The sequence below is a fragment of the Halichoerus grypus genome, chromosome 1 (genome assembly GCF_964656455.1).
Source record: "Halichoerus grypus chromosome 1, mHalGry1.hap1.1, whole genome shotgun sequence".
NCBI classification, from domain to species: Eukaryota; Metazoa; Chordata; class Mammalia; order Carnivora; family Phocidae; genus Halichoerus; species Halichoerus grypus.
In genome coordinates, this window is record NC_135712.1 from 203,460,546 (window position 1) to 203,485,779 (window position 25,234).

General features: G+C 61.0%; 3 protein-coding genes and 1 long non-coding RNA gene across 20 annotated transcripts in view; 1 reads left to right on the plus strand and 3 right to left on the minus strand.

The window, feature by feature from the left end:
* Positions 1–327: 327 nt before the first annotated feature.
* Positions 328–3,947, minus strand: IFI30 (IFI30 lysosomal thiol reductase). 2 transcript variants are annotated; one of them, XM_036093906.2, is made up of 7 exons: positions 3,767–3,943; positions 2,389–2,571; positions 2,233–2,307; positions 1,892–1,984; positions 937–1,089; positions 704–757; positions 328–612 (listed from the first exon to the last, which is right to left on the minus strand). In XM_036093906.2, the coding sequence occupies exons 1-7, from the start codon at positions 3,896–3,898 to the stop codon at positions 550–552; spliced, it is 753 nt and encodes a 250-aa protein (XP_035949799.1). In that variant the 5' UTR covers positions 3,899–3,943; the 3' UTR covers positions 328–549. The 2 variants fall into 2 exon arrangements, with proteins under 2 accessions (XP_035949799.1, XP_077909607.1); XM_078053481.1 differs by lacking the exon at positions 704–757 and having other exon boundaries at positions 3,767–3,947.
* Positions 3,948–6,557: 2,610 nt separating this feature from the next.
* On the minus strand, positions 6,558–16,806 carry PIK3R2 (phosphoinositide-3-kinase regulatory subunit 2). Of its 3 annotated transcripts, XM_078053487.1 has the most exons (17): positions 16,485–16,806; positions 15,860–15,932; positions 14,433–14,491; positions 13,665–13,757; positions 13,247–13,297; positions 13,033–13,164; positions 12,733–12,943; positions 12,132–12,217; positions 11,878–11,986; positions 11,691–11,789; positions 11,349–11,529; positions 11,128–11,253; positions 9,955–10,097; positions 9,549–9,725; positions 8,384–8,455; positions 8,035–8,205; positions 6,558–7,667 (listed from the first exon to the last, which is right to left on the minus strand). In XM_078053487.1, exons 1-17 carry the CDS (start codon positions 16,804–16,806, stop codon positions 7,460–7,462), a joined length of 2,313 nt encoding a protein of 770 aa, XP_077909613.1. In that variant the 3' UTR covers positions 6,558–7,459. The 3 variants fall into 3 exon arrangements, with proteins under 3 accessions (XP_077909613.1, XP_077909617.1, XP_035949797.1); XM_078053491.1 differs by lacking the exon at positions 14,433–14,491 and having other exon boundaries at positions 16,485–16,624; XM_036093904.2 differs by lacking the exons at positions 14,433–14,491; positions 15,860–15,932.
* LOC118536776 (uncharacterized) lies at positions 7,077–19,076 on the plus strand. Its single transcript, XR_004917814.2, has 5 exons — positions 7,077–7,139; positions 7,761–8,367; positions 13,508–13,620; positions 14,077–18,496; positions 18,975–19,076. It is a non-coding gene; the product is annotated as an uncharacterized LOC118536776 (long non-coding RNA).
* A 1,155-nt stretch (positions 19,077–20,231) lies between these two features.
* MAST3 (microtubule associated serine/threonine kinase 3) overlaps positions 20,232–25,234 on the minus strand; it is a 30,759-nt gene continuing 25,756 nt past the window's right edge. For 13 of the 14 annotated variants that reach the window (XM_078053518.1, XM_078053523.1, XM_078053507.1 and 10 more), the window contains 5 exons: positions 24,765–24,991; positions 24,191–24,313; positions 23,439–23,575; positions 23,149–23,330; positions 20,232–22,340 (listed from right to left, as the gene is read on the minus strand). In XM_078053518.1, coding sequence (XP_077909644.1) covers positions 21,808–22,340; positions 23,149–23,330; positions 23,439–23,575; positions 24,191–24,313; positions 24,765–24,991 — 1,202 coding nt within the window. In that variant the 3' untranslated portion in view covers positions 20,232–21,807. The remainder of the gene's footprint in view (positions 22,341–23,148; positions 23,331–23,438; positions 23,576–24,190; positions 24,314–24,764; positions 24,992–25,234) is intronic. The other variant, XR_013440639.1, reaches the window with a different exon arrangement.

The following is a 25,234-nucleotide window of genomic DNA, read 5'->3' on the forward strand; positions in this document are numbered from 1 at the left end:
CTGGCCCATATCTGCCCAACTCCTATCACCCAGTGTGGCGTCTGCAAAAGGGAGTAGTTACGGCTGTTTGCTGAATTACTGAATATGTCTTCTGCCTCATGAACTCCTAGTCACCCTTCAAAACCCCAGCCCCAATGCTCCTATTCCCTAAGCAGAGCCTTCACTCCCTCTCTGGGCTCCTCCAGCCCTAGTGCCTCCCTCTGGCCCGTGTCTGCTCCCCGTGGGGCGAAGAGTGTCTGTCTGGCTCTGCCTCTCCTAGAAAGGGGACTTCTCAGGGGGTCCCAGCAGCGTGTCGGTCCAGGGGGACTTGCTAACTTATCAAAGGGATCACAAAATCCAGAAGTGTTTATTAAACTCGTTCAATGTAGCACCATTCTCAGTGGGGCGAGATGCTTGATCTGGGGGCCGGATTCTGAGTCTGGGCTTTCATAGAATGTGTAGAAGTTATCTGGATGATGGGAAGCAGCTGCTGAGAGTCAGGGATCAGGAAAGACAGGGACAGGTGCCCTCTTGCTCTTCCTCCAGTAGCTCCTTCCCGGGCACCAGCTGTCACTTGAAGCAGACTTCCCTCTGGGAGCTGGCCACGGGTTGGCAGACGTCTGGCTTCTCACCCTGGAGGAGACGGCCGTGAGCTGGGGGTCCCGAAAGGAGCCGCTGCCCACCCGCGCCCCCAGCGGATCCCTCCGGTCCCCTTCCAGCTTGCCTGGTACAAGTGGCAGACGAGGCTTAGGAGCTGACTTGGATCTTTCAGGGGTTTCTGCACGAAGGAAGACAGGAAGTCATCCAGTCCCACTTGCCCCCCCCCCACCAACCCGTGTCCGGCCCAGAAGGGGCTGCAAATGGCCCCAAGTCTGGCCCCTGCCTCCCAGACCAGAGGGCACATCCGTCATCCTGGTGCTGGCGCGTGGCCATACCAAGGGCTAGAAGGGTTCTTACCCCATTGACGACGACCCAGGGCACATACTCGTGGGGTGGCTGCAGGGCACCTGTAAGCTGGGCATTGACGTGCAAGAGCTGCATGCCTCGGTCCCCCATTGCACACTCCATGATGGTGTCTGGGGACGCCTCTGGTGCATAGATCTGTAGGCACTGAGGGTGGAGAAGGGTTGCTGGTTGAGCGGGAGCATGGCCGCAGCTTCCTCTGTGTTATCTCCCCAGTGGTTCCTCCTCCAGCCCCCGCAGGGCCAAGCTTGTACCTTCCTGGCAACAGGAGACATTTGGGTCCACAGCATAAACAGCATGTGCTTAACACTTACCTGAGTGGAGGCCCCCAAGGCAGGGGCTCAGGCTGCTCCTGAGTCTCAGAAGACCAGACCTGCAGCCCCGGACCCCTTACGGTATGTCATTTTCCTCAGAGCTTCCGTATGTGCTGTTCCCTCTACCAGGAACACCCTTCCCCTTCCTTCCCCAGAATCTTCCGAGTGCTCCTTCTTCCTCTGCCCTCCTCTGGCCCCACTATGACTGCAGGGCTGGGGGTGTCCCAGGGTGAGCCTTTTGGGTGGTCCAGATGTTTGATGAATGAATAAACTATTGGTGTCAATGAGTCACTCCACTGGGAGGTGTTTTTCATAATCCTCCAGAGAAGTAGGCGGGCCTGTCCTGTCATCCCCATATCCCAGAGGAGGATCATCATCTGTGTCCCTGAACATTTCTGTCCATCCAAGACCAGCTCAGAGGCACCTCTCCTCCAGAAAGCCCTCCTTGATCTACCCATGCTCCCCCAAAGATCTCTGTTCCCTTGCTTCAGAGATTTGAGGTGTCCAGAGGGAAGGCCATTTTCCCGGGGCTACACAGAGAGTGGTGGTCAGGCCAGGACCTGAACCTGGGTCTGTCTGGGGACAGGGAAGGCCAGGGTCTGCCAACCCGGGGCCAAGTGAGGGGTGTTGCTCACCGGTTTCAGATTTTTCTCCATGTCATCCATTTCCTCCATGCAGACAATGGTCAGGATGGCCAAGTTCTTCTCTAGCTGGTCCCACAGGCAGGCCTGTGGGATAGGGGGTGGACAGGGAAGGGCATGAAGCGGGCCCAGAGCAGCCCTAGACCACTCTGCGAGTGATCACGGGTGTTCACCTAATGAAGCGGTGAACGAAGGTGTGATTACAAAGGCACGCAGGCAGAGGATGGAGCTGCTTCCAATCCCTTCTGAGCCTGGCTTTTGCCTTCCTTACGATGGGCAGTCTCCCCCCCCCACCTCTGTGCTCCCACCACTCAGGTACCTTGGGGGCTGCTCACCTCCACCTTGTTCAGCTTGCATTCCTGCTCACCGTGCTGGCATGTGAACTCCCACCTGCCGCTGACATTTTGTTCCTGAAAGGCAGCTAGGTGAGTGCTAGCACCAGGTGCCCCCTTCCCTGGCCTAGTGCCTCGGTTTCCCCAGGGCCAGCATACCTGGGCATTTCCATAGGGCACCAGTGTGACATTGAGGATCTCCAGGACCATCAGCCAGGTCGGGAAGAGTTCTCGGACGAGGAAGGCCCGGCAGCCAGGGCACAGCGCCTCGTAGTAGAGGCTCACGTTGACAGGCGGTGCTTGTGACTTCCTGGGGGGCACCTGCAGGCACAGGCCCCCAGCCTGTGCGGGAGGAAGGGGTGTGAAGGGAGCATAGCCCTGCTTGGTTCTCTTGCAGCTACAAACAGTAGGTGCTCCACCTTGCACTCCTTTCAGACGGTGCCAGGTAAAATCCTGACTCTCAGGCTTTACTGCATCCCTAAATCTTCTTCAATCTCAGTTTTGTTTTTTTTAAAGATTTTATTTATTTATTTGACAGGGAGAGACACAGCGAGAGAGGGAACACAAGCAGGGGGAGTGGGAGAGGGAGAAGCAGGCCTCCCCCAGAGCAGGACCCTGGGATCATGACCTGAGCCGAAGGCAGACGCCTAATGACTGGGCCACCCAGGCGCCCCTCAATCTGTTTTTCTGCAAGAGGGATGTGACAAAGACTTGCAAACAGTAGGCACTTAATTTATGAACAGCTCTTGCTTTCCTTCAGTTGAGGTGAAACCCCTCGCCCAGGGGAAATGTATGCAGTAAGGACTCAACGCATGCACATTTCTGGTCACTGCTCTCCATCCTGCCTTCTCGGAGGTGCATACCACAGGAGACTAATGCATGCTCATTTGTGGCCACTTCATCCCCAGAGCCTTGGCCCTGAGCTGAGCGAGGCCCTACACTTGGGCTGACCCCTTATTTATTCTTCCTCTCAAGGGGCCCAGGTGAACCCCCTCCGAAGCCCTACTGCTGAGGCGGCGCCTAATATGTGCTGACTTCCGGTTTCAGCTGCCGGGCGGCAGGCAGCCAGCGCCGGTGCAGGCGAAAGCAAGTGGCTCAGCCTCCGGGGCATGCGCTTGCCCCGCACCAGAAACACGCGAGCTCTTCCCTGGCCGAAAGGCACTCAGGAAGCAGCACCCGGAGGGTCGGTGCCACGGGCCCACTTCTCCGGGCTTCCCCTGCACTCCGAAAGGAAACTCCCTTCCCGCCCCAGATGTACACTGTAGGAGCTCAGCGCACCCTCGGGCGGGGCGGGCGGGGACGGGGTGGGGGACAGCTCAGTGTCAGACGCGAGATGGGGAAGTGAAACGACTCGGACTGGGGCCACAGCGCCGGGGGCTTTTCGGTGCCCACCCGGGGCAGCGTCCCCCCGCCCCGAACCCCGCTCTTTCCCGGCAAAATCTGGGGAGAGGGGAGGAGCCGCCGCTCCCGCAGCACCCCGCTGCCCGGGCGCCCGGGCCCGCTGCCCCCCCCCCCCCCGCCGCGTTGCCGTCCCTACCTCGCAGGCGGCCGCCCCCTCGGGGAGGGTTTCCAGCCGGGACGCCCGCGCCGCCGCGGGGACCTCCGGCGGCAGCAGCAGCAGCAGCAGCAGCAGGAAGGGCAGGAACGGCAGGAGTGGCGACGAGGCCATCACAGCGGAGCGAGGGAGCGGAGGCGGGAGCAGCGGCCCGGCAAGGAGCCGCCTTTAACCCGGCGGTGGCCCAGCCCCCCAGGCCGGACCCGCCTCCCGGGGGCCCACGCCCCTGGGGGCTGGGGCGGGCGTCCCTCGGGGTCGGCTGGCCTGTCTGGGCCCCCTTCCAACCTGGCCCCCATCCTCACTCCCGCCAGGTGCCGGGCCCGCAGTCACGAGGCCGTGGCGCCGCCATCTCCCGCGCCCCCCGCTCCGACCCCTCCAGGCCAGCAGGGTCGCCCGGTCATGTGAGGCTGGGGCCAGAGCGCCGCGAGCCGAGATTAGGTGGCGGCTTCAGAGACACGGAGACACAGGGACGCAGAGAGAGACGGGAGGGTCTCGCCGCGCCCGCCCCGCGGACCGCTCTGGGGGCGGCCGGGGTGAACCAGGGGCCCCCCGTTCCTAGCGTGGGCACCTCGCCTCGCTACCCTGCCCTCTTACGGCGGCTGATCCCCTGCCGGAGAGTGGGCCCCCTCCCGCCACCTGCCCCTGGCGCCCCGTCCTCGTCTCAGGCTCCCCAGCCCCGACGCTGCAGTCCCACCAAGCGTGGTCGCGTGGCACTGACTCGCCACGGCTGAGCCACAAGAGAAGCCAGCGCCGCTCCTGGCGCTTCTTGGCCCTCCCAGCCCTCGGGGGCGGGGGTGGGGGGTATAAAGAAAGCTGGCTCCTCCTTTCCAGCATCCAAAGCTGGAGGGGGTGGGGGTGGGCGTGGGGGTGGGCAAGCAGGCCCGCAGGGAACTCCCGCGGGAGGAGAGAAGCCCCGGGTTGGGGCAGTCATTACCTGAAGCCTATACTGTGTACAGGGGGTAGGCTGGGGGGGCTTGGGGGTGTGGGACCCAAACCTGCTGGAGTCACCTGGACCCGGTTTGCCTCTGGATCGTACTGGGCACCTCAGGCAATGGACCCTCAGCTTCCCCTTCTGTCAAATGGGGACGAGAGTGAAGTTTGGGGAATAAAGCCACAGGGAGGGCTCAGAGCCAGAGGGAGAGTTGCCCCAGGCTGGGGTGGGGGTGGGGGGCACCGCTGGAAAAGTGTTGGCCCAGGACAGTAACCAGGCAGAGAATAGCCTGCCCAAAGGCGTGCAGGCCAGGGTGGTGAGGGAGTAACCCAGATGTTCAGACTTTGCAGGGCCTCAAATGCCAGGCGTGACACAGGACCTGATCCCACGGGAGGAAACGCCCACACCTGGCCCAGATTGCAGCCGAGGCCCCAGCTCCCCCGCTCCTGGGTCTTCTTCCGGCATGGGGGAAGTCCCCACGGCTGGATGATCCTGCCAGCCTGTCCCTCTGAAGCCTTCGCAAAGCCCATTTCCTCTGTGACGCTTCTCTAAGACTAAGCAGCACAACTCTGCAGAGTTAGCCTGCTTGCCGGGCAGGACAGAACAGTAAGAAATTGCCACAATTTTTCCAGTGGTTACTAAGCACCTATTGGATGAATTCACAAAGGTAACCTCACTCATTTGATTGTCTGGCCCTCAAGAGACTTCCCCTTGTGGGTGGGGGAAGCAACTATTGACCCTACTTGGTCAGAGGAATCTGAGGATCAGAGGTGGGGGGTGACCTTCCCAAGGAGACACGGCTGGTGGTTGAGGGCTGGTGGTTGAGAGCAGACACCTGAGGACGCCATGTGAGGCCACGTGGGCTGTTATCTTCTGTCTGCAGGCTCAGCCGGCTGGGGTCATGGGATCTAGAAAGTGACCTTTATCCTGTGTCCCCCGTTGCAGTGGGTGAAGCCTGCAGGGGAGGCAGCATCTGGGCTGGGGTTACTCGTGGGGCACCTCCTGACCTGGGCACACAGCAGGGGCAGCACCTGGAAAGGCCCGCGGGCTCTGAGGCCAGGGGAGGCAGCTCTGTCCCTCTGAGAGCCCAGTGGGGGAGAAATGGATCAGAGGGCAGCTTTGTTCATTTACCCCCGGCTGCCGTGGGCATGCTGGGCCCTGACAGGTGCCGTATGGGGAGAGGAGAGGGCCAAGGCTTAGTCTTCTAAGGAGGGAAGGGCCGAGAGACGGGGACCCTGGGGAGAGGAGGGTGATGAATGGTCCAGGTCAAAGACACCATGAGGCCCCAAGTCGATGTCCCCTGGGACCTGGCGGCCTGCATGTCAGGGGCAGGTGTGGAGAGAGGGGGTCAGAGGAGAGTCAGCGGGGAGGGGCCGGCACTGAGGGCATTAAGGACATGGGGGCCCTCTCTGGGCGGCAGGGGAGGGGTCGTGCTATTGACCCCACCTGGTAATGATGAAGCTGCACATCAGAGGAGAGGGGACTTTCCCGAGAGCCTGGCTGGTGGCTCAGTGCTCGGACTCAAGCCTGAGGGGCCGGGGCGGGGGTGCAGCCTGGGCACTGGTGAGAAGCTGGGTTGGAGTCTGGGGTGCCTGGAGCAGGCCATGCTGTAGGGCTGAGCTCAGGGTTTGAGCCTCTCTGCCCTGGCACCTTGGGCAAGTCTCTCACCTTCTCCGGTCACAAGCAGCTAAACTGGGTGGTGTGGGGGGGTGAGGGTTGTCGGCCTTCCTTGGCTCCCTGGAATTATAAACCCAGGGGCCAGATCTGTGTGACCCTGGGAATGCCGGGGTCCCCAGCACACCATGGCCTTGGAGAAGCCCCGCCATCAACAACAGAAGCATCCACATGTTCCAGGTTTTATATCCATATCAATATCAACGTACCATACAAAAGCTGCCGGCCAGCCTAGCTGGGCAGGCAGGAGGGGGGGGTCCGCGGGTAGTGTAGAAAACCAGGGCTCTCGTCCCAAAAGAGGAGAGAAAAAAGGGCTTTACAGTCAAGAAAAAATACAATCAGAACCGAACATGATCGGGGAGAAGCCTTGAGCCTCCATCGAGTGGAAGTGCTGTGGGCAGTGGTGCGACCGGCACTGCGGGCAGCCCCCGCCTCTGGGAGGCCTGCCGCCGGGTGGGGCCGGCGCCCCCGTTTATTTTTAATTCTTTTCTTTTTTGGGGGTTACTTCTTGGCAGTGGCCCCTTTGTGGGGACAACCAAGGGGTGGTTTCACTTCACGGTTTGGAGGGGAAGTTGGGGTCTGTGGGGCGGGTCCCGCCCGGCCCAGAATATCCCGGCCGAGGTGGTTCTTAGAAGTGGCCAAGTAAAGTTCCTTCCTGCCGTGACCCCAGGTCTATGGCTTAAAAATCGGGGCACCCAGGCTGGGGCCGCACAGCCCAGGGGCCTCTGTAAACATGGCAGGTGCAGCCAGGTGGGTCTTCGGGGACCCTGGCGGGGGGGCGGCTCTGGTGGGCAGGGCACGGCGTTCGGGGTGGCCCGAGGGCGGTGCCCATGGGAGAGGGGCGTATGGGGCCGGGGAGGCAGGACCCCCAACCCGGAGACACGGAGGGACAGAGAGAAGGACAGACGGACGGGGAGGGAAGGAGACAGAGTGACAGGGAGAGACGGAGAGAGGCTCAGACAGAGAGAAATGGAGAGAGAGACAGACAGACACACAGAAAACCCCAAAGACGGAGCCCTCCAGGCCGCGCAGGGGCGCCTCGGCTGGGCGAGGGCGCGGGCGCGCGGCCGTCAGCGGGCGGCGGGCGGGGGCCCGGGGCCGGGGGCGCGCACCGGGTGGGCGAGCGTGACGGCGAGCGCGTCGTTGTGCTGCACTAGCGAGGCGTGCTGGTAGTGCAGGACCAGCTCCTTCAGCGAGCCGTACAGGTTGTAGGGCTCCGCGAAGCCGAAGCCCGTGGCCGTGCGGTAGATGACGCAGTGCTTGGTGTCGCCGTCCACCCTGCGGGCGCAGGCACAGGGCCGACGGTCGGGGGGTTGGCGGCGGCTCCCGCAGGGGTTCTCCCCGCTCCTGCTCTCCCCTCCCGCCCCTCAGGTGACCTCCGCTCGGGACTCGCATCGCCCCACTTCCCGGACCCCGACCTGGTCCAGATGCCGGCACCTCCTGCCCGAACGCTGCCCTAGCTTCCTCCCTCGCCCCCCAACAAGCCCTCCTGCCGGCGGCAGCCGTGGCGGCGGCGGGGGGCGGGGCTCCTTCCTGGCCGTTCTTCCCAGAGTCCAGCCCACGGCAGGCGCTCCATGAGAGCGGTCAGGAGTGTGCAGACCCCCCAGCCCCCCGCTCGCTCTGGGCGCCCCCACCAGGCACTCACACCACGGAGCAGGCATAGCAGCCCCGCTGGCTGCTCTCCCGGATGAGGAAGGTACCATCCCGCTTGCCACTCAGCATTTCCTCAGCCTGTGTCCGGTTGATCTTGCCCACATACCACGTGCGTTCCTCATGGTGGGGGAGGTCATCCTCATCCTCCATCAGCGCATACTGGCTGTGCGGGAAGCAGGGAGGGGACCCGGTCATTCACCCCCCCAAGCCTCTGAGGCTCCCCGGCCGCCTGGACGACGCTCCCTCCCTGGTGAACTCCTACTCATTCTGCAAAACCCACTGAAAACGGTCCCTCCTCTGGGATGCCGTCCCTGGCCCCCATCAGGTAGGTGTTCACTTACTCCTCAGTCTCATTTTTGATCCCCAACCACTCGTTGATTTTCTTCTGCCGGGCGCCCTTCTGGGTAAGCCACCTGGAGGAAGAGGAAAGGTGGGCTCGTTCCACTCTGCTGGTAGGGGAACAGAGGCTGTAGCACAGGCCGGCTAGCCCAGGGTGGGCCAGTGCGGCCTGGCCGGAGCCAAGGGGGGACGTCTGAGGGCCGGTTCTCGGTGCAATGCCGCCAGTTGCCACGAGGGGTCAGCCTTGGCTTGGTCAAGGAAAGCTTGAACCTGGGGGCCTTCCAGGGAACGCCCTACTTATTACTGTGTGTCTGTTAACTCTTATTGAACCCCCAGAATGCGCCATTCCAGCAAGGTCTTTATCACTACCAGAGGCTTAGGACTGAGGGCTGCACGGCAGTGTGCCTTCACACAGGGCAGCTGTCTGTCCTGTACCTCAGTTTCCCTCAGCTGTTAAGGGGCAACTTTATTTTATTTTTTATTTTATTTTATTTTTTAAGATTTTATTTATTTATTTGACAGAGAGAGAGAGAGAGAGATCACAAGTAGGCAGACACGCAGGCAGGCAGAGGGAGAGGGAGAAGCAGGCTCCCTGCTGAGCAGGGAGCCCGATGTGGGGCTCGATCCCAGGACCTTGGGATCATGACCTGAGCCGAAGCAGACTGCTCAACCGACTGAGCCACCCAGTCGCCCCAAGGGGCAACTTTACAAAGAACTTTGAGAAGACAGAGTGAGCTCATGTGCACAGAGCACCCAGCACAGAGCCCGGCGCACGGCAGGGCCGTGGAGGCATCTAAGGCAGTGGTTCAGCGGGCAGAGGCGGGGTTTGAGCCCAGGCTGGGGCTGCTGCGGCCCTAGCACGTGCGGGGTCATACAGCTGGCATTCACGGAGTGGATCCTGGTGGAGGCTCCCAATGACCCAGCCGCGTGGGAGCAGTGCTCCCATTTCACGGACAACTAGGAGGCAGGGGCCAACCCATAGGGAGCCCTGCCGAGGGGGCCAGGAGGGGCCTGATTGAGAGGGAGGGAGCTCGGGGACAGGTGAGGGGTCTCAGGGGCAAGGTGGGGCCACTTGGAGAAAACACTAGTGAGACACCGGCAGAGATCACCTCACCAGATGGCCCTGAACCGAGGGGCCCGCAGGTGAGCCCGGAGCCAGGCACTCACACGAGGTACTGGTCTCGGATCTTGCGCAGCTGCATGAGGTCTGGCTTGAGGCTGTTCATGCGCTTGTCGATCTCTCGGTTGTCTGAGGCCTGTGCCCGCAGCTCGTGCTCCAGCTTTGTGCGACTCTCATGGATCTCGGCGATGCGAGACTTGAGCCGCTCGGAGTTCAGCAGGATCCTGTGGGAGGAGCGGCTCTGAGGCCTCAGATGGCTCCCAGCCTCTAAGCCTTTGCACATGCTGATTTCCCTGATTTCTTTTTAGTGAACTCTTATTGATCCATCAAAGCCCATTTCAAATGACCCCCCCTCCTGGAACTCAGGATGCCCCATGTTTCCTTTCTTTCCCCACTTGCACTGCACCAGATCAGGGTGGGGCAGGGCAGGGCAGGGCAGAGGAGCTGACTCACCTCTGCATCTCTTTCTCATTGCCCTCGCGTCGGAAGCGCTCCAGATATTCCTTGCTACACTTCTCTTGCGTCTGGCCCTGCTCTTCAAAGATCTTGATGGTCTCATTGAAGGCCTCAATTGCTGTGCGCTTCATCTGCAGTTCCTGCGGGAAGGGGGTGAATCTTAGTTTCTGCCAAGACTCCTTACAAGTCCCTCATGAGGGATGAAGGCAGATCCCAACTCTGATATGGAGACTTTGCTCAAGCTGTTCCCTCTATCAGGTGCATTATTCCTCTAGCTCCTACTGTACTGAACTCCTATTCAGCCTTCAGAACCCCATTCCCCAAACCCCGTCTTCCTTTAGATCCTCTTTTGGGTACCTTACCAACAACTGGATCTGTTAGCACTGCTGGGAATTAAAGACAAATCTAGTTCCGACATACAGTTCGTGGGGTTCCCTCTCAGGGTAGATGCTTCGCGGAGTACTTTCTATACATCATCTTGTAGAACCTGCCAATAGCCTCCTACAAAGTCAGAACTATTAATGGGGACACCGAGACTCGGGGACCCTACGTCACTTCCAAGATTCTGATGTTCATAACCAATCCCAGACAGGCATCTTGTCTACTCAGAGCCTCCATTGATCCATCAGGTAAAACGGAGACAAGAAAGAAATTTCTTGGGGATAACAGGGGGGATGGAGGTATTCTCTGCCTGAGATGGGATGTTTGGTCTGAATAAGCTACATCCCGACTTACGAAAGTAATTTATTAACAGAGTCCTCATGTGATAAAGCCGTCCTCCCCCTTCCCTGTTTTAAAAGACGCTGCCCTTTCCCATGATCTCCTGACTCTTTGTCTCTATCAACTCTTGTCAGGTTATTAGCTAGCACTTTGAGTAACATCCAGGTTCAAGGGCAGGGATAAACAGACCATGGCCCCAGTTTACAGTTCCACATGGGGAAAGTGAGGCCCAGGGAGCCGCAGGGGCTCAAGGAGACACCTCTTAGGTCCCGACTCAGCTGCTCCCAGGGGGCTGGCTGGTGCTTTCTCATCAGTTCTTTCTTTCTTTTTTTTTTTTTTAAAACACTGATTTGTTTTTAGGGCAGCCCAGGCGCTACATGGCTGCTCTGTGACCCGGAAGCAGACGTGTGTCCCCAGGGCCTCGCCACTGCCCCTCCGCGCCTGTGGTACCTGGGAGGAGCGGGTGTACTCTTCATAGAGCTGGTCATACTCGCGGCTCTTATCCTGGTACTGCTGGTGGTAGACTTTGAGCTGGGCACCCACCGCCTCCACACTGTCCTCCTTGACGATCTGGTCCTGGGGACACCCGGTGTGATCAGAGAAGCTGCCCGGGACACTTAGGCCCGAGGCTGGCGCCGCCCTCCCTGGCTGCCACCCCCCGGGCCACAGACCTGCTGGTACTTGGACACGGGGTAGAGGAGCCGGGTGTCCAGCTTGGCATTGTACTGGGCCAGTGACTCATGGCGGTAGTGGGTGATGAGGTCCACAACGGAGCAGAAGGTGAGTGGCTCTGAGAAGCCATAGTGCCCGTCGCGGTGGAAGACCTTAATCAGCTTGTTGTTCCCGCCTTTCCTGGGGGGGGGGTGGGGGGGGTCAGCAGCCAGGGGGACCCCCAGTCATCCTGGCTGACACTGCACATTTCCCACTCCCCATGCCACCCCCGGTCCTTCTGACCTGGTGGCCTCCCTCCCAGCTCTCACACCCAGTCACCCCCTGAAGGGACAGGCCCCCACCTGAGGGTCAGTGTGTACTCCCCCTGGATCTTGCTAGACGCATCTCGGACCAGAAAGGTGCCATCAGGCGTGTCCCGGAGCTTCTCGTTCACCTCCTCTCTGTGGGGACACCCAGGATTGGGATGCCCACCCAGAGACCCTGCCCTTCAGGCCCTGCCCGCCACGTGGCCCCATCCCACAACCCTACCTGGAGATGTCACCCCAGTACCACTCAGCGTCCTGCAGGGAGGGCGGGCTCCCCCCATTGGCCAGGCCTGCAGGGGCAGGCTTTGCCTTGGGAGGTTTAGGTGGCAGCGCTGGGGGACAGGAAAACAAATGCATATTGAGTACCGACTGTATACTGTGGCTGACTCCCACTGCAACAGCGCCTGTGGATACCGGCAGGGCCCCAAGTCAGCATTCAGGGCTCCCGACAATAAGAGATAATACGGGGGGGGTCACCTGGGGGTGCGACCTCCTGCTCCTCCAGATGTTCCTGAAGCAACTTCTCCACCAGCAGCACCGGGAAGTCAGGGCTGGACTCAGTCCTGGGGGGAAGGGGAGTGTAGTGTGTGGGGCCTGACGTGCACCCGGTCCTGCACTGTGTGTGCACGCCTGGGGCAGATGTGCGGGAAAGCACGGGTAGGGAAGAAGGGCAGACGACAGGCAGGTGTAGGAGGCCAACTCCTGTTTATGTACATGCAGCGAGCACTCAGTAAATGTTCATACAACGAACGCATAGAGGCCAGCACCTGGGGTGTGTGTGGGGGGTGGGGTGGGGAGAAGTGAAGGTACGCGTACCCCCCACGTGCCTTCTCTCTGGTCTAGGTCTCATCCCTCCGTCTCAGGCCTGCTGGGGTCTTCCTGGAGCCCAGGCCCCAGCCTTGCTATCCTATCAGTCCTGCTATCACAACAGCTCTGGCCTCTTACCCCCAGGGCCCTGTTCATACTCCTTTAAGTGGGTCTGGACTCCCGCCCGGGGCCAAGGCTCCCGGCCCTGCCTCCATTTAAAGCCCCGCCCCTCGCTCGGCGGGCCGGGGCCCCGCCCCCTCCGGCCGCTCACCCGTCGGGCGCGCCCCCTGGCGGCGGCGAGGGAGGCGGCGCGCGCAGCAGCAGCGGCCCGAAGGTGGCGCCCAGGGCTCGCACGGCGGTGCCCGGGGCGGGAGCGCGCCGGGCCACTCGGCCCAGGTGCTGGAGCAGGAAGCGCAGCGTGAGCGCGCGGTGCAGCGGCAGCGTCGGGGGCTCCAGCGCCGGCCCCACCGGCCCCGCGGGCTCTGCGGACAGACGGCCAGGGCAGGGTGAGCCGGGGCCGGCGCCCGTCCGCCCCGGCCCCCTCCCCACCCGGGCTTCCCGCGAGGCTCACCCCGCAGGGCCCGGCGCGCCTCGGCCGCGGCCTCGGGAGTCACAAGGGGCGCGGGCAGTGCCAGCAGGAAGCCCTTGACGCCGTCTGTCAGGGCTGCGGTGTCCCACTGCTCTACGTCGCTCAGGGACCAGTCTGCGGGTGCAGGGGGACATGTCGGTCGGGATGTCCAGGCCGGCTGTCCCTCCAACCCCTGCCCATCGAAGCTTCCCCTCACCTGTGCGCAGGGCGGGCAGCTCAGGCCTGTAGAGGGATTCGCTGTCTAGCCCTGGGGAGAAAGGGGAAGGGGTGGTTCAGCTCTACCCCAGGTGGCAAGCCCAGCCCTCAAATGCTTCCTGGAGCCCTTGTGGGGCCTGGGATGGCTACTCAACCTCCCAGAGATAATTGGGGCCGGGAGGGGTAAGGGAGAGAGATGGTGCCAGAGGGCACAGTACATGCAATGGCGGGTCTGGTGACCATATTCCCATCCACATCCTAGGAGTCACTACTGCCCCAACTCAACACAGAGGCCCAGAGCATCCAAGCTCAGCTTCTTTCCATGCAGAGTGAGTCTGGCAGCCCCATGAGGGGATGAGTTGCCCATCACCAGAGGTAAGCAAGCAGCATACTGGGGTTGTAGGCAGGCTGAGGCTCACCTGTCCGCTCAATGGCCTCCACCAGCTTCACCAGGATGGGGGGAGCCACATCAGGTGGGGAGAACTGCTCTGGCAGGTCAGGGAGTATGAGGCCTGGCAGAAGGGGAGAGCATGTTGGTGGGGTTCCCTGGAAGGACCCCAGCCCCTTTCTTTGCCTGTTGGACCTCAGCTTGGGCAGCTCCAGGTAGGGTCTGGTCTAGGCAAGTGCCTGGCATCTGTACCACCATCCTAGGGAAGCCAAAACCTGGCTGGAGGGGCTGGGAGGGCCGAGTTAGTGGTAAACAATTTTCTGGGTTAAAATATCCGTTTACGCAACTTCAGAGACCAGGTATAGTGGGTTGATTAATGTCCCTCAAAATGATACGTCCACATCTTAATCCCTGATACCTGTGAATATGACCTTACTATGCAGATATAATTAAAGTAAGAATTCTGAGACAAGATCTGAGATTTAGGGCTCGCAATGCAATGACTGGTGTCTTTATAAGAAGAGAAGGCCATGTGAGGACAGAGGCAGAGATTGGGGTGATGCGGCTGCAAGCCGAGGAACATCTGGAGGTACTAGAAGCTGGAAGAAGCAAAGAACCATCCACTCCGAGAACCTCCAGAGGGAGCACGGCCCCGCCGACACCTTGATTTTGGACTTCGGGCCTCCAGAACAGCAGGCAAGTACACTGTTGCTTGAAGCCACCGAGCTTGTGGGAGTTCAGGAGAGCAGGTTTAGGGTGCTGCCATTGCTTGCTGTGCAACCTGGGGCCCAGGACCCACCATCTCTGCGCCTCGGTCTCCTCAGGTAAGAAACTGGCTCACGGTGTCCTCTCTCCCTCCTTAGGGCGAACAACAAAGCGGTTGAAAAGAATAAAAGGACAAAATCCCTCTGCGGGTTAGAACACCTCATTCCAAGGACCTTCCTCCATTCTCTAAGTCATCTTGTTTTAAAAAAAAGTATTACCCCCCGTTTTAAAAATGCCGAAACCCCTCCCAGCGGGTGCCAGGGGCCTTCCTGGCCCTGCGTTTCTCGCTCCACCGGGCCCTTTGTGTGCAGGCTCCGGCCGTCGGCAGGGACGCCCTGGCATACAGCAGGGGCAAGCCCAGGCCTGCAGGGCCTCCCTGAGTGATGGGCCAGGTGGTGCCTCAAGCTGGAGAAAGGCCCAGTTAAGTCAAAAACGCTGAAGGAAAAAAAAGAGAGAGAGAACAAGGGGAGAGGAGGTGGGTGATGGGGGGGAGGGGACAGTTCCGAAATCTGCCTGTGACGAGTTTGCAAAACGGGGAGGGAAAACTCATCAGAACATGTGTCACCCCCATTTTATGGATCGGGAACTGAGGCTGAGAGAGAGAGAGCAACCTCCCTCTGGGGGGCCCAGGTGACACGGACGTTCTGCACTCGGCTCCCGGTGTAGGGTCGAATGGAGGAAACACAGGCGGCCACAGCATGTTGCTGGGTGGTCCTAGGACCCCAGAGGGGCAGGGCCTGAACGTGCAAAGGACCAAGCCTTCTAGTTGCCAGATGAGGAAACTGAGGCCGGGGCAGGGCTGGCCCCAGCCGCTGTCACACAGCCCTGGAGGATTTGGAGGGCGGGGCTGGGCAGCCACCCAGAGTGGGCATGTGTGTAGAGGCTGGATCGGGGCCAGGCAGAGGAGGGAGGCGGCTGTTACCAGGGGGAGAGGCAGATTTTGGCTGGGAGCCCGGATGGGGCCGCCTCCTGCTCCTCCAGGCTGAGGCGGGACTTAGGCCCCGGCCCTGGAGGCGCCAGATGCTGCAAACCCTCGCCTCGGTGCTTCCCATCTGGCCCCATGCTGTGGGGCTCTGGCGTGACCCTCTTGGGGCACCAGCGTCCCTCTAGCCCCAAACCAGGCAGGCCAAAGGTTGGGGCCATGGCGCTTCCCAGGGCCTTGGCCTTCAGTGGGGAATGGACCCCGAGTGAGTGGTTTGACCCCTTTGCACCTCGGTCTCCCCATCTGTACACGGGGCCTCCCTGGGTTGCTGTGAAGGTTGGAGCAGACTACCAGGCACTCGGCACTTAGCCTCCTTCCCACAAGCTGAGCCTCAGTTTCCCTGGCTGGAACCCATGCGCTCTGCCCAGCATACAGCAATTTCCACATACACTCAGTGCCCTCTATTCTTCACTCCTAGCACATCCCTTGGAAGTGTAGATGGCCAAGGGTCTTTGGGGAGGGATGTGGGGTCCTCATACCCCAGTGTGCTGCATGGCCTCGAGGGATCATCCCATCCTCTTTTGGCTTTGTGGCTTCCTTCATTTTGGTTACCTGGTTAGGTAACAAAGGGGGTTTCTCAAGGGACCCTATCTGCAAAAGTGAGGGATGAAGCTAAATTGAACCTCTGAATCCTACTGAACACTCCCCGCTGTCCTCAAAATCAATCCCACAGAATCTCTGAGGCACAGCCCCCATTGCCCTTCCCTTCCCACTCAACTCCACTGGCTGTTCCCCAAACCTGCCATTACAGTCCTACCTCGCAGCCTCTGTCTTTGCTGTGCGTGCTGCCTGGAGCCCTTCACCCCCAGCTCTCCCCATGTGAGGCTCCTTCCTCACAGCATTTTTCATTACCTAATCACATTCTTGTCACTTCTTGAACCAGGAGCCCCACAAGGGCAGGGGCCAGGCCTATGTCCGCCACTGTGTTCCCAGTGCCATGATTTGAGCCCAGCCCTTGACAGCAGCGCAGTCAACACTTATCGACTGACCAAATGTGCTTATTTCTCCTCCCCTGGAAGATGTGCCATTGCCTCACTAGAAAGAAGAGGAAACTGAGGGTCTGAGGGGACCCCGTCCCTGCCAGGGTCCCTGCCTGCCGCTCACCTGGCTCAGGGGGCCCATCCCGGGGCCTGGCGGGCAGTGGGCGGGGGCCACGTGGACGAGGGCCAGGCCGGGCCAGGGCTACAGGACCCAGGAACTCGACGTAGGTGCCGGGGAAGTCACCTCGTTGCCGCGTGCGCTCATTGAGGCCAGGCATCCAGCCCACGCTCTGTGGGCAGCGCTCGTTGCCCTCAGCCACGCCCAGCACCTGCAGGGCTGCCCGGCTCACCACCAGCACGTCGCCCGGCAGCAGCTCCAGGTCCTCCGGCCGCTCCCGGCGGAATGGGTACAGTGCGCGGTACTGGAAGCCCTCAGCACCGGCCATGGCTGGGCAGGGTGGGGTCTGGACGGTCAAGCTGCTGCTCGGGGCCCCAGTGGCCCCATCAGCTGGGGCGAGGGCCGGGAGGGTCGGCTGAGTCGGCTTGGGGCACCGAGACCACTATTTCTACTGAGAAGTTACAGGTGACCACGGGGGTCACTCATGCCTTGCTTCCCACCATTATTCCATGACCCTGACATGGGTCATTCATTGCTCGGTCCACCATTCGTCAACTGGTGGGAGGGGGTCGGCAGCGTGGTCTCAGCTCACTCAGCCGCTGCGTCCCCCCTCACTCCGTAGGGCAGGGCCAGGCTGCTCACTCCCTCACATGGGGGGCCATCGGCGCCCGAGGCTGGCGGCTCTTCCGGCTGCGCCAGACGAGGGGGCCGAGGGCACAGGCTGTCACCATGCTTGGCCAGGACGCCGACCTAGGGGGAGATGGGCAGGGTGGCATCAGCCAGGTTGGTCTCCTCCCACCCCCACCCCAGAGATGGGCCCAAATATGGGGTCAGAATCCCCTGACTCACTAGGTAACCTTGGGCCAGTCCTAGCCCCTCTCTAGGCTTGTTTCCCCAGCTGTAAAATGGGTGTAACAACAGCCCTCCCTTGGGGTCACTGGGAGCAGAGCTTCCAAGAACCTGCCCCAGGCATAACGCATGCTCAGTAAATAAGCTCTTCATTGCCCCTTCATTAGAGATGGAGAAACTGAGGCTCAGAGCAGGGAGGTCTTTGTTGGACCACTCAGTGGGCCAGGAAGCCAGGACTCATAAACCGAGATCCACCCAACCTCAAGGCCCAGAATGGATTGCAGGAGGTAGCAGCCACATGGCTAGATAGTTATACCCAGAGTGGGTGGAGTGTGATGGGGAATGCTCAGGGTACTGTGGGAGCCCGGAGGAGGGGCCGGGCCAGCTGAGCACAGAAGGAGGCAGTCAGGAAGCAAAGAGGTAGGAAAGCAGGTCCAGGCAGAGGCCCCAGCACAGGCAAAGGACTAAGAAGTGAGTCCAAGGTCTCTGCAGGGGAGAAATGAAGTGGGGGGACGGTGTTCCGGCTTGGCTAAATGAGGGGCCTAGAACAGGATCTCAAAACACGTGGGGAGGTCATGGGAGACCAAGGGGACCTTGGCCCCAAGGCAGACATGGAGCCAGGACAGCGTGAATGGGAGATGGGCATCACAGCTGCCAAGGGGGGAGGCTGCTGGATGCAGGGCAATGCTCAAGCCCCAGGAGCCCCAAGTCTTGGGGAAACAGCCCACCACAGACAGCCTTCCCAGTGTCAGCCCTGCAGGTGCAGTTCTCCTGAGACTGGGTGGTGGGGGAGGGCGTGCTTTTCTAGAGGGCGGGTCTTCACAGAGGACAGGAGACAGCACTGGCTAGAGGAAATAGTGCGTGCAAAGGCTTGACAGCGGGAAGTTGCTTGCCAAGAGTTCAGGGTGGCTCTATGAAAGCCACCAAGCCACCACGCTGGTCCTCGAGTACCAGTTAGAGAGTGGGCTTTATCCCCCTGACCACGAGAGCCCCAGAAGGTGTCGGAGCAGGGAGCAGAGGCTCCACATTCCGGGGCGCCCAAACTTACCCGCTTCCTGGCCTCCCGTACTCCCATTCTACAGGTGGGGAAACTGAGGCCCAGTGAGGGGACATCCAGGAAACCACCTGGATCCGCTTGCCTGCCCGCCTCCGCGCTCCAGCATGCACAGGTTTGCACACGCCCCGGTGTGTGCGCCCGGGGAACCAGCGCTCCCCGAATCCAAAAGGCGGGGTGGAGGGGCCAGGCCTGGCCAGGGGCTGGCCGGATGGACGCAGGGCCCGCGCGCGCTCACGCGTGTTCAGACGCGCACTCGGGCCTGCGTGGACCCGGCAGCCTAGCTCCGGAAGTGGAGTCGACCCCCGACCCTCCTGCATCCCACTATGTCCCACACAATGCCTGGGTGCCCCTCATTACTGCTCGACGCTCCACTCCAGGCAGGGCCTCCTTCCATTCGAGGCCGCAGCCCCAGCCCCTTATCTCGGCCTAGGGGTACCCCGTTCCTGCCCCACGGTCCCGGGCAGGCAGCACTGCTGCTAGGTCCAGCCCGAGGCCTCCCTCCCGTTCCCTGGGGCCCCCAGTTCCCGCGGGGCGCGATGCAGCTTGGCGCTCGCGTTCTGACTTCCACCTCGGCCCCACACTCCACTTAGGAGCCCCGCATTTGAGCGCACCCCAGCCCGGCCTGCCACGCCGGCCGGCCTGGACTTACCTGGTCGCGGCCGCCACCGCCGCCGAGGCCGCCGTCACACCGAGCCGAGCCCGACCCGTGGCTCCACCGCGGCCGCCGTCGCCGCAGCCGCGGGATCCCCGCCTCCGCCACCGCCGCCGCGGTTCCGAACAGCCGGGCCCGCCCCCGGCGGAAATGGCCGAGCGCATTCGGGCCGGGCTGGTGCAGCTAGGTGGAGGCGGAGCCTCGAGACGTCCGAGTATTTCCGGAAAGAACCGAACATACTCCCGCGGGACTGGCGGGTAGAAGATGCCCCGAGATCGCCGATCATTTCCGGAGACAGCCGAGTGCAATCGGTCTGCTAAGCCTTTCCCTAAGCTCGGCTGGGCTTTGAGATGCCCGAGCGATTCCGGAAGTCGCCGAGTGCCTTCCAGCTGGACTGATAGAACAGAGGCTGAGCCTCCGGACTGCGGAGAGTTTTGGAAAGAACCGAGTATGCTTGGACCCAGATAGAGGCCCTGGAAGTTTAGACCCAGAGGCTGACCACTAACTTCCCGAAATTGCCAAGAATGGATGACTCCAAAGGGCGAGTGAGGCGGCCCCGAGCTCAGGGGAAGAGGAGAGACGTTGGGGTGGGAAAGGAGCTCGCCACAGAAAGCTGAGCTTTTCGGGAGAGCGGAACAGGCCGGGGTTGAAAGCGTTTCCATGGCAGCCTAGAGCGTCCGGAAACAGCTGAACGAACTGCAGCCCTGCGAGCGCGAGAGCACGCCCAAGGGCCAAGATGCGGACGATTGTTTCCGGAAATAGCCGAAGACACTCGGAAACGGGGGGCGTGGTCAAAGGTTTCTGGTGCTACCAAGAGCTCAGGAAGTAACCCGAAGCACTCGAGCTGGGCTGGGTTGGGGGATTGGGGCGGGGGTGGGGTGGTATGGGGCACAGTCCAAACAAAAACCTGTATAGAAAGGACACAAAGATGGTTTATTTATTTTATTAACACAGCTTAGGGCCCCAGATCGGTGTCTGGATGAAGATTTTAAGGGCAGAGCCTATGATGGGTACTCAGGGAGAGGGCAGCAGGAGGCCAGGGGCCTGAGAAGGCATCAGGGAGATAATCCCATTGGTGAACTCCTATGCAGCCTTCAAAACCCCTTCAAATGAAGCCAGTTTTCACCCTGTCCCCACCGCACTCTTCCCTTACCCCCTTCTTTGCCCCTCACAAATCCAGACATTGGACCTCCTCTTTGTAAATGTGGGCTTTTATTCACGGTCAGCTCCAGGGTGGAAAGAGGGAGCAAGTCATGCACAGCCTTGGTCTAGCTCCAACACCAGCCAGTGCTGGGTGGGGGTCTCTGGGAGGGATGCAGAGTGGGCTGCAGTGCCTGGAAAGTGCCCTCACCATGTGGGGCACAGTGATCTTGCCAGGCACCTCCAAACAGGAAATAGAGGTTCTGTCTGACATGCCTAGTGGGTCACATAGCATCCTAGGGAAGAGAGCTGGAGATGGAGTCCGCTGTATCCGGCACCAGACTCTCCTCCATTCAAGCTCCCTTGTTGACAAGGCCCACCAAAGGGCCTGGCTGCATGATTTTTACCAGGTGATTGTGGGACAAGTCTCCACCCCTCACCAGGCCTCAGTTACTTGTCTGTAAAATGGGGATGACGACACCACCTGCAGCCTTCTCAAGGCTGGCTGAGGGAGAAGCCACAAGTAAAAGCGTTTGGCATAGAGTAGATGCTTAATAAATAGTCATTGGGATTAGTTTTTGTAAACACAAGGAAACTGAGGCACAGAGCGGGAAAGCCATTTTCCCAGAGCCACACAGGGAAGCCAAGATTCAAACTTGGGCCCCATTGCCCCCCAGTTGGGTTTTCTCACTTGAATTTCATTCTAGGAAGGCTGTGACACATTGAGGGACACCCCATGGGGTGTTTCAGACACATCATGGTCAAGGGCTCACCCTGGTGGGCATTAAGCACATGAAATCTTGTGCAGGGCGGACATTCTTTTCCTGCCCTGGTAGTACCCTTGGAGTCCTGAGTCTCCCTCCCAGGGCATCAGTGTCACCCTGTGGGATGGGTGACCCCTCTGCCTAGATCTGGTGAACTCCTACTCATCCATGAAAGTCCCAGTTCCCACACCCCCTCCTCCAAGCTGAAGCCTTCAGGACTAGAAGTAAACTCTAGCAAGACTGGCCTAGGGATGGAGGCTATGATAGTGAGAAGTAGCTTTCAGAATCCAGTCCATCATCGAGATTGCTTGTTTTGTGGGAGAGGGGAATCATTTGTAGACTCTCCAAGTCATATCCAAACTGGGCCCGGACAGGTAAGCTTGCCTGTATCCCCTCAAATCAGTGGGTGTTGGGCCAGGATGGGATCAAGTAACACACAAAAAAACTAAAAAATACAGAAAACCTAGAAAACACGAACATACATGACTTGTCCAAGTGCTTCCTTCTCAGCCCAGGGGGCAGCGTCTGCAAATGGGGTCCCAGGTGCAAGGGGCCGGACCCGGGCAGCCGCCTTCACAGTGGCGGCTCAGTCTACCTATCGCTTATAAAAAGTAATAAATTAGTTGCAGGGATTTGCTGCTATTTACAATGCCACCCTTGTCCCCCATTCCTGCCCCTACGGCCCCTGATCTGTACCAGAACAGAGGGAGGTGCCGTCTCCGCCTTCCAGTAAGGACCGAGATGGCTTCTCGCCTTCCAGGTGTCATAGTCTGGTGGCTCAGTCTCCATCCAGAAGTCACTTTACGGAAAAAACATTGCACAAAAAAAGCCCGACTTCTAGGCCAGGGAGAGGCCAGGTGGGAGGGATCAGTCCTTCCCGGCAGGTCCAAGGGCTCCCAGCACAGCCTCTGCGCCCTCCACGGCAATCTGCGGTACGGAGGTGAGCGGCCCGGTGGCCTCCTCGGGCGGCTCATCAAAGCTCACCTCCTGCACAGCCTCCTGCTTCTTGAAGGAGTCTCGGCGCTCGGACAGGTGTAGCCGCCGCATGACCACCAGCTCCGAGTCTGGCCCACGGCCGCGGCGTCCCAGCTCCCCATCCAGCCGTTCACCCGAACCCAGCTTGTCAGCTGACTGGCCCCGGCGCAACCGCGGAGACCGGGCGGGCGCGGGCGGGTGTCCGGGGAGGGGTGAGGGTGAGCGGGGTGGGGGCACAGGCACGGGTGGGCAGGCCAGTGGGGAGGGCGGGATACTGCTGGTAGACTTGCGGCGACCGGTCTTGGGGCGGGGTGGCCCGAGCTTGGCGGCCAGGCCATGCAGGGAGCTAGGGCGGGTGTGGCCAGCGGCGGCGGGAGAGGCAGGGCTGCTGGAGCTCGGGGAGGCACTGGGAGGGGATGCCGTGTCTGTGGAGGACAGATGAGGGTCAGGGCCACCAGCCTCAATGTGGGGCCCTGGGGCTGAGCGCACCTGCCAAAGCCCACGTCCTTCCCCGTGGCCACCCAGTATGCCTGCTTTTCTTGCCTCCTGTTCCATGTGCAAGTTGTTCCCTGGTGAACTCCTACTCAGCCATCAAAGCCCTAGTTCCTATCCACCCGTTTCGCATCTAATGACCTACCACTCAATGGGCCAAAGATACGCTCCACCCCATGAAGTCAGGGTGAGCCAGAGGGGTAGCAACTGGGGTGCCCAGGCCTCCTGGAGACCCTCCCTGCTTCCCCTTTGGGTTGCCCCAGCCTGTTCCTCCCTTCAGCTGGATGCTAACCCAGTGGGGCTGGGGGTGTCTGTGTCTGGCTGTCTCACAGACTGGGGGCGCTCAGCATTGGGCCAAATCACCATCCTTTCCTGCCCCAGAATGATCTTTCTAAAACTCAGACCCCTCTAAAACATGCCCTCTCCAGCTCACACACCCTCCATGGCTCCCAACTGCCCACCAACGTAAGCCCAGCTCCTTGGCTTGACTCATCTCCCAACTTCCTCTCTCCCCTGCTTTCGTAACCCTCCTGCCCAGCCCCCTCTGTTCATGATGCTCCCTCTGCTGGGTACACTCTTCCCTGCTCTCACACCTGTCTCCTACCACCTCCAGGCTGCCCGGAAAGGCCCTTCTGGTCACCTCATTTCCCACATCATGTCATTCCCTCCTTTAAACCCTGCTGGCTCCCTCAGTGGGGCCAGGCACCACAGGCCTGAGCTGCCCTGGGGTGGCACACGTACCTGCTGGGGGATCAGGAGCTGGGCTGCGGCAAGGCGTGGTGGGGCTGGGGGAGAGGCTGTGGGTGGGTGACCCCGGGAGGCTTTCGCTGGACGACAGGGAATGGTGGAGGCCGGAAGAGAAGCTGCGGCTGGTGTGTAGCACAGAGGACTGTTTTGAGATCTTCTTGAAGAGCGACTTCCGCCTGAGGGTGGGAAGCCCTGATGCTTCAGAACCCACGCCCCCAGCAGCCCGGGGAGCTGGCCCCCGGGTCCTCCACCAACACTCCGTGGAGGGCCCACCCGCCGCTCACCGGTCCTGTGTCTCCCGCCGGCGGCTCCGTTTGCTCCGGCGTGCCATGCGGCCCTTGGCCACATTCTTCCGGGCGGGGCCCACCTTGATGGAGGTGTTCTCCAGGGCGGTGGTCCGGAGGGCGATCTTGTTGCCGCTCTGCAGGAGGGATGGCGAGGGGTCACCTGGATGCCTCCCATCTAGGGAGCCACCCACCCACCCACCTACCTCCTCATCCATCGAAGCCCCCGAGCCTATCTGCCCACTTCTCCCCTAATGACCCACCACCCGGTAGGCCAAAGGTACATGTCCGCCATCTGTCCGTCCATGCAACGAGCTGCCCGCCCACCCACCCACCCACCCACCGGTCCTAGGAGCTATCCAAACAAGGCCCTGCCTCCTGGCCTGTGTCCGCCTCCCTACTGCCAGGCCTCAGCCCCGGAGGACGCCTGATCTGAGGAAGACGAAGACAGTACGGATATCCCCAGCCTCATATGGTCAGGGTGAGCCAGAGGGAGGGCCAAAAGTAGGGGAACCTGGGGGACTAAGAAGGAGGTACATCCTGGGCAGAGTGGAGGGGACATGCAAGGCCTGGAATTGGGACCAGGTGTGGAAAGGTGTGGTTCCAGGGCGAGAACCTCAGCATCAGGGGCTGTCAGGGGGTCAGAGGAGCAAACCAGAGGGTAGGCAGTGGGGGCAGATCTGAGGGCCCTGAGGATGGACAGGGGTAGGGGTTCTGGGAGCCCCCAGGGTGGGCAGTGGTGGGCGCCGTACCTTCAGCAGCAGCTCAACGACATCCATGTGCACCAGCCCCAGGACTGACTCCCCGTTGATGTGGGTGATGAGGTCCCCGGCTCGCAGGCCCGCCTCCTGGGCAGGGCTTCCCTCCTCCACATTCTGGGGGTGAGGGTGGATGGTAGCGTCAGTGCTCTGGGGCCCCACAGCTGGAGACCCCTTGCCAGCTGGGTCAGCCATGGGACCCCAGCAAGCTGCTGCTTCCCGTGCTGTTTCCTTGACCTTGGGAGCTGTTCAGAGAGTGACTGGTGGGGAGGGAACAGGCCCTGGGCTGGGAGGAGGCAGGACGACACTCCCACTGTGCATCTGTGGGCAGGGGCTAGGAGCTTCATGCCCAACTGAGGTCTCTAACCCTCTGTCCATCCCTGTCCGTCTTGCCCATAAGGAAGAGGGACTGCAAAGATCCAGGTGGCACCAGCTCCCTGCCCTGGGCTCCAAAACCTTGCAGGCAATGAGACTAGAAAGTGCGGCTCCAAAAGTGAAGCATCTTGCCAGGGGGAAGCTAGACTCAAACCAGGTCCCGCTCTTCCTGCTCACCCCAAGGCCAACTTACCCAGACAACATGGTGCACGGTGTAGACATCGCTGTCACCCATGTAGACGCGGATGGCTCGCAGGCTGAAGCCGTACTTCTTGCCTGAGCTGTGGATGACAATGGGGGGCCGCAGGCTGCCACACACGGGGGACGGGTCTCGGCTTGGAGAGGAGTCTCGGGACGATGGGTTCGAGGACAGCGAGCGTGGGGACAGAGGGCTCATGAGGGGGCCGCCGCTGCCATCATCTGCAGGACCAGGGTTGGGAGGGGGTCACTCCCTTGCAGGGCCCAGGGCCAGGAGGGCAGCCCCCCACCAAGCTGATCACTCTGGCTGCTTTCCTGTTGTTCCAATGTCCCCAGCATGGCCCCCCCGCCTGGCCTTTGCACATGCAGTGCCCTCTGCCGGGAATGCCAGTCCCCCAGCTCTCCCTGGGGCTAGCCGCTTCCCCCGGCCCGTGGCACGGCCCCAACCCAGGGGTCAAAACAGAC

Bases quoted from the DNA above. Each gene is read 5' to 3' on its own strand.
- IFI30 (XM_036093906.2), bottom strand. From the start codon at position 3,898: ATGGCCTCGTCGCCACTCCTGCCGTTCCTGCCCTTCCTGCTGCTGCTG. The intron at 2,572-3,766 runs GTAGGGACGGCA...CCTCCCGCACAG, and splicing joins AGGGGGCGGCCGCCTGCGAG to GCTGGGGGCCTGTGCCTGCA. The intron at 1,985-2,232 runs GTGAGCAGCCCC...CCTATCCCACAG, and splicing joins GCAAGCTGAACAAGGTGGAG to GCCTGCCTGTGGGACCAGCT.
- PIK3R2 (XM_078053487.1), bottom strand. From the start codon at position 16,806: ATGGCCGGTGCTGAGGGCTTCCAGTACCGCGCACTGTACCCATTCCGC. The intron at 14,492-15,859 runs GTATGAGGACCC...GTTCGCCCTAAG, and splicing joins AGGCCATGCAGCACACTGGG to GAGGGAGAGAGGACACCGTG. The intron at 11,530-11,690 runs GTGGGGGCCTGT...CCCCCCCCCCAG, and splicing joins GAGTACACACTGACCCTCAG to GAAAGGCGGGAACAACAAGC.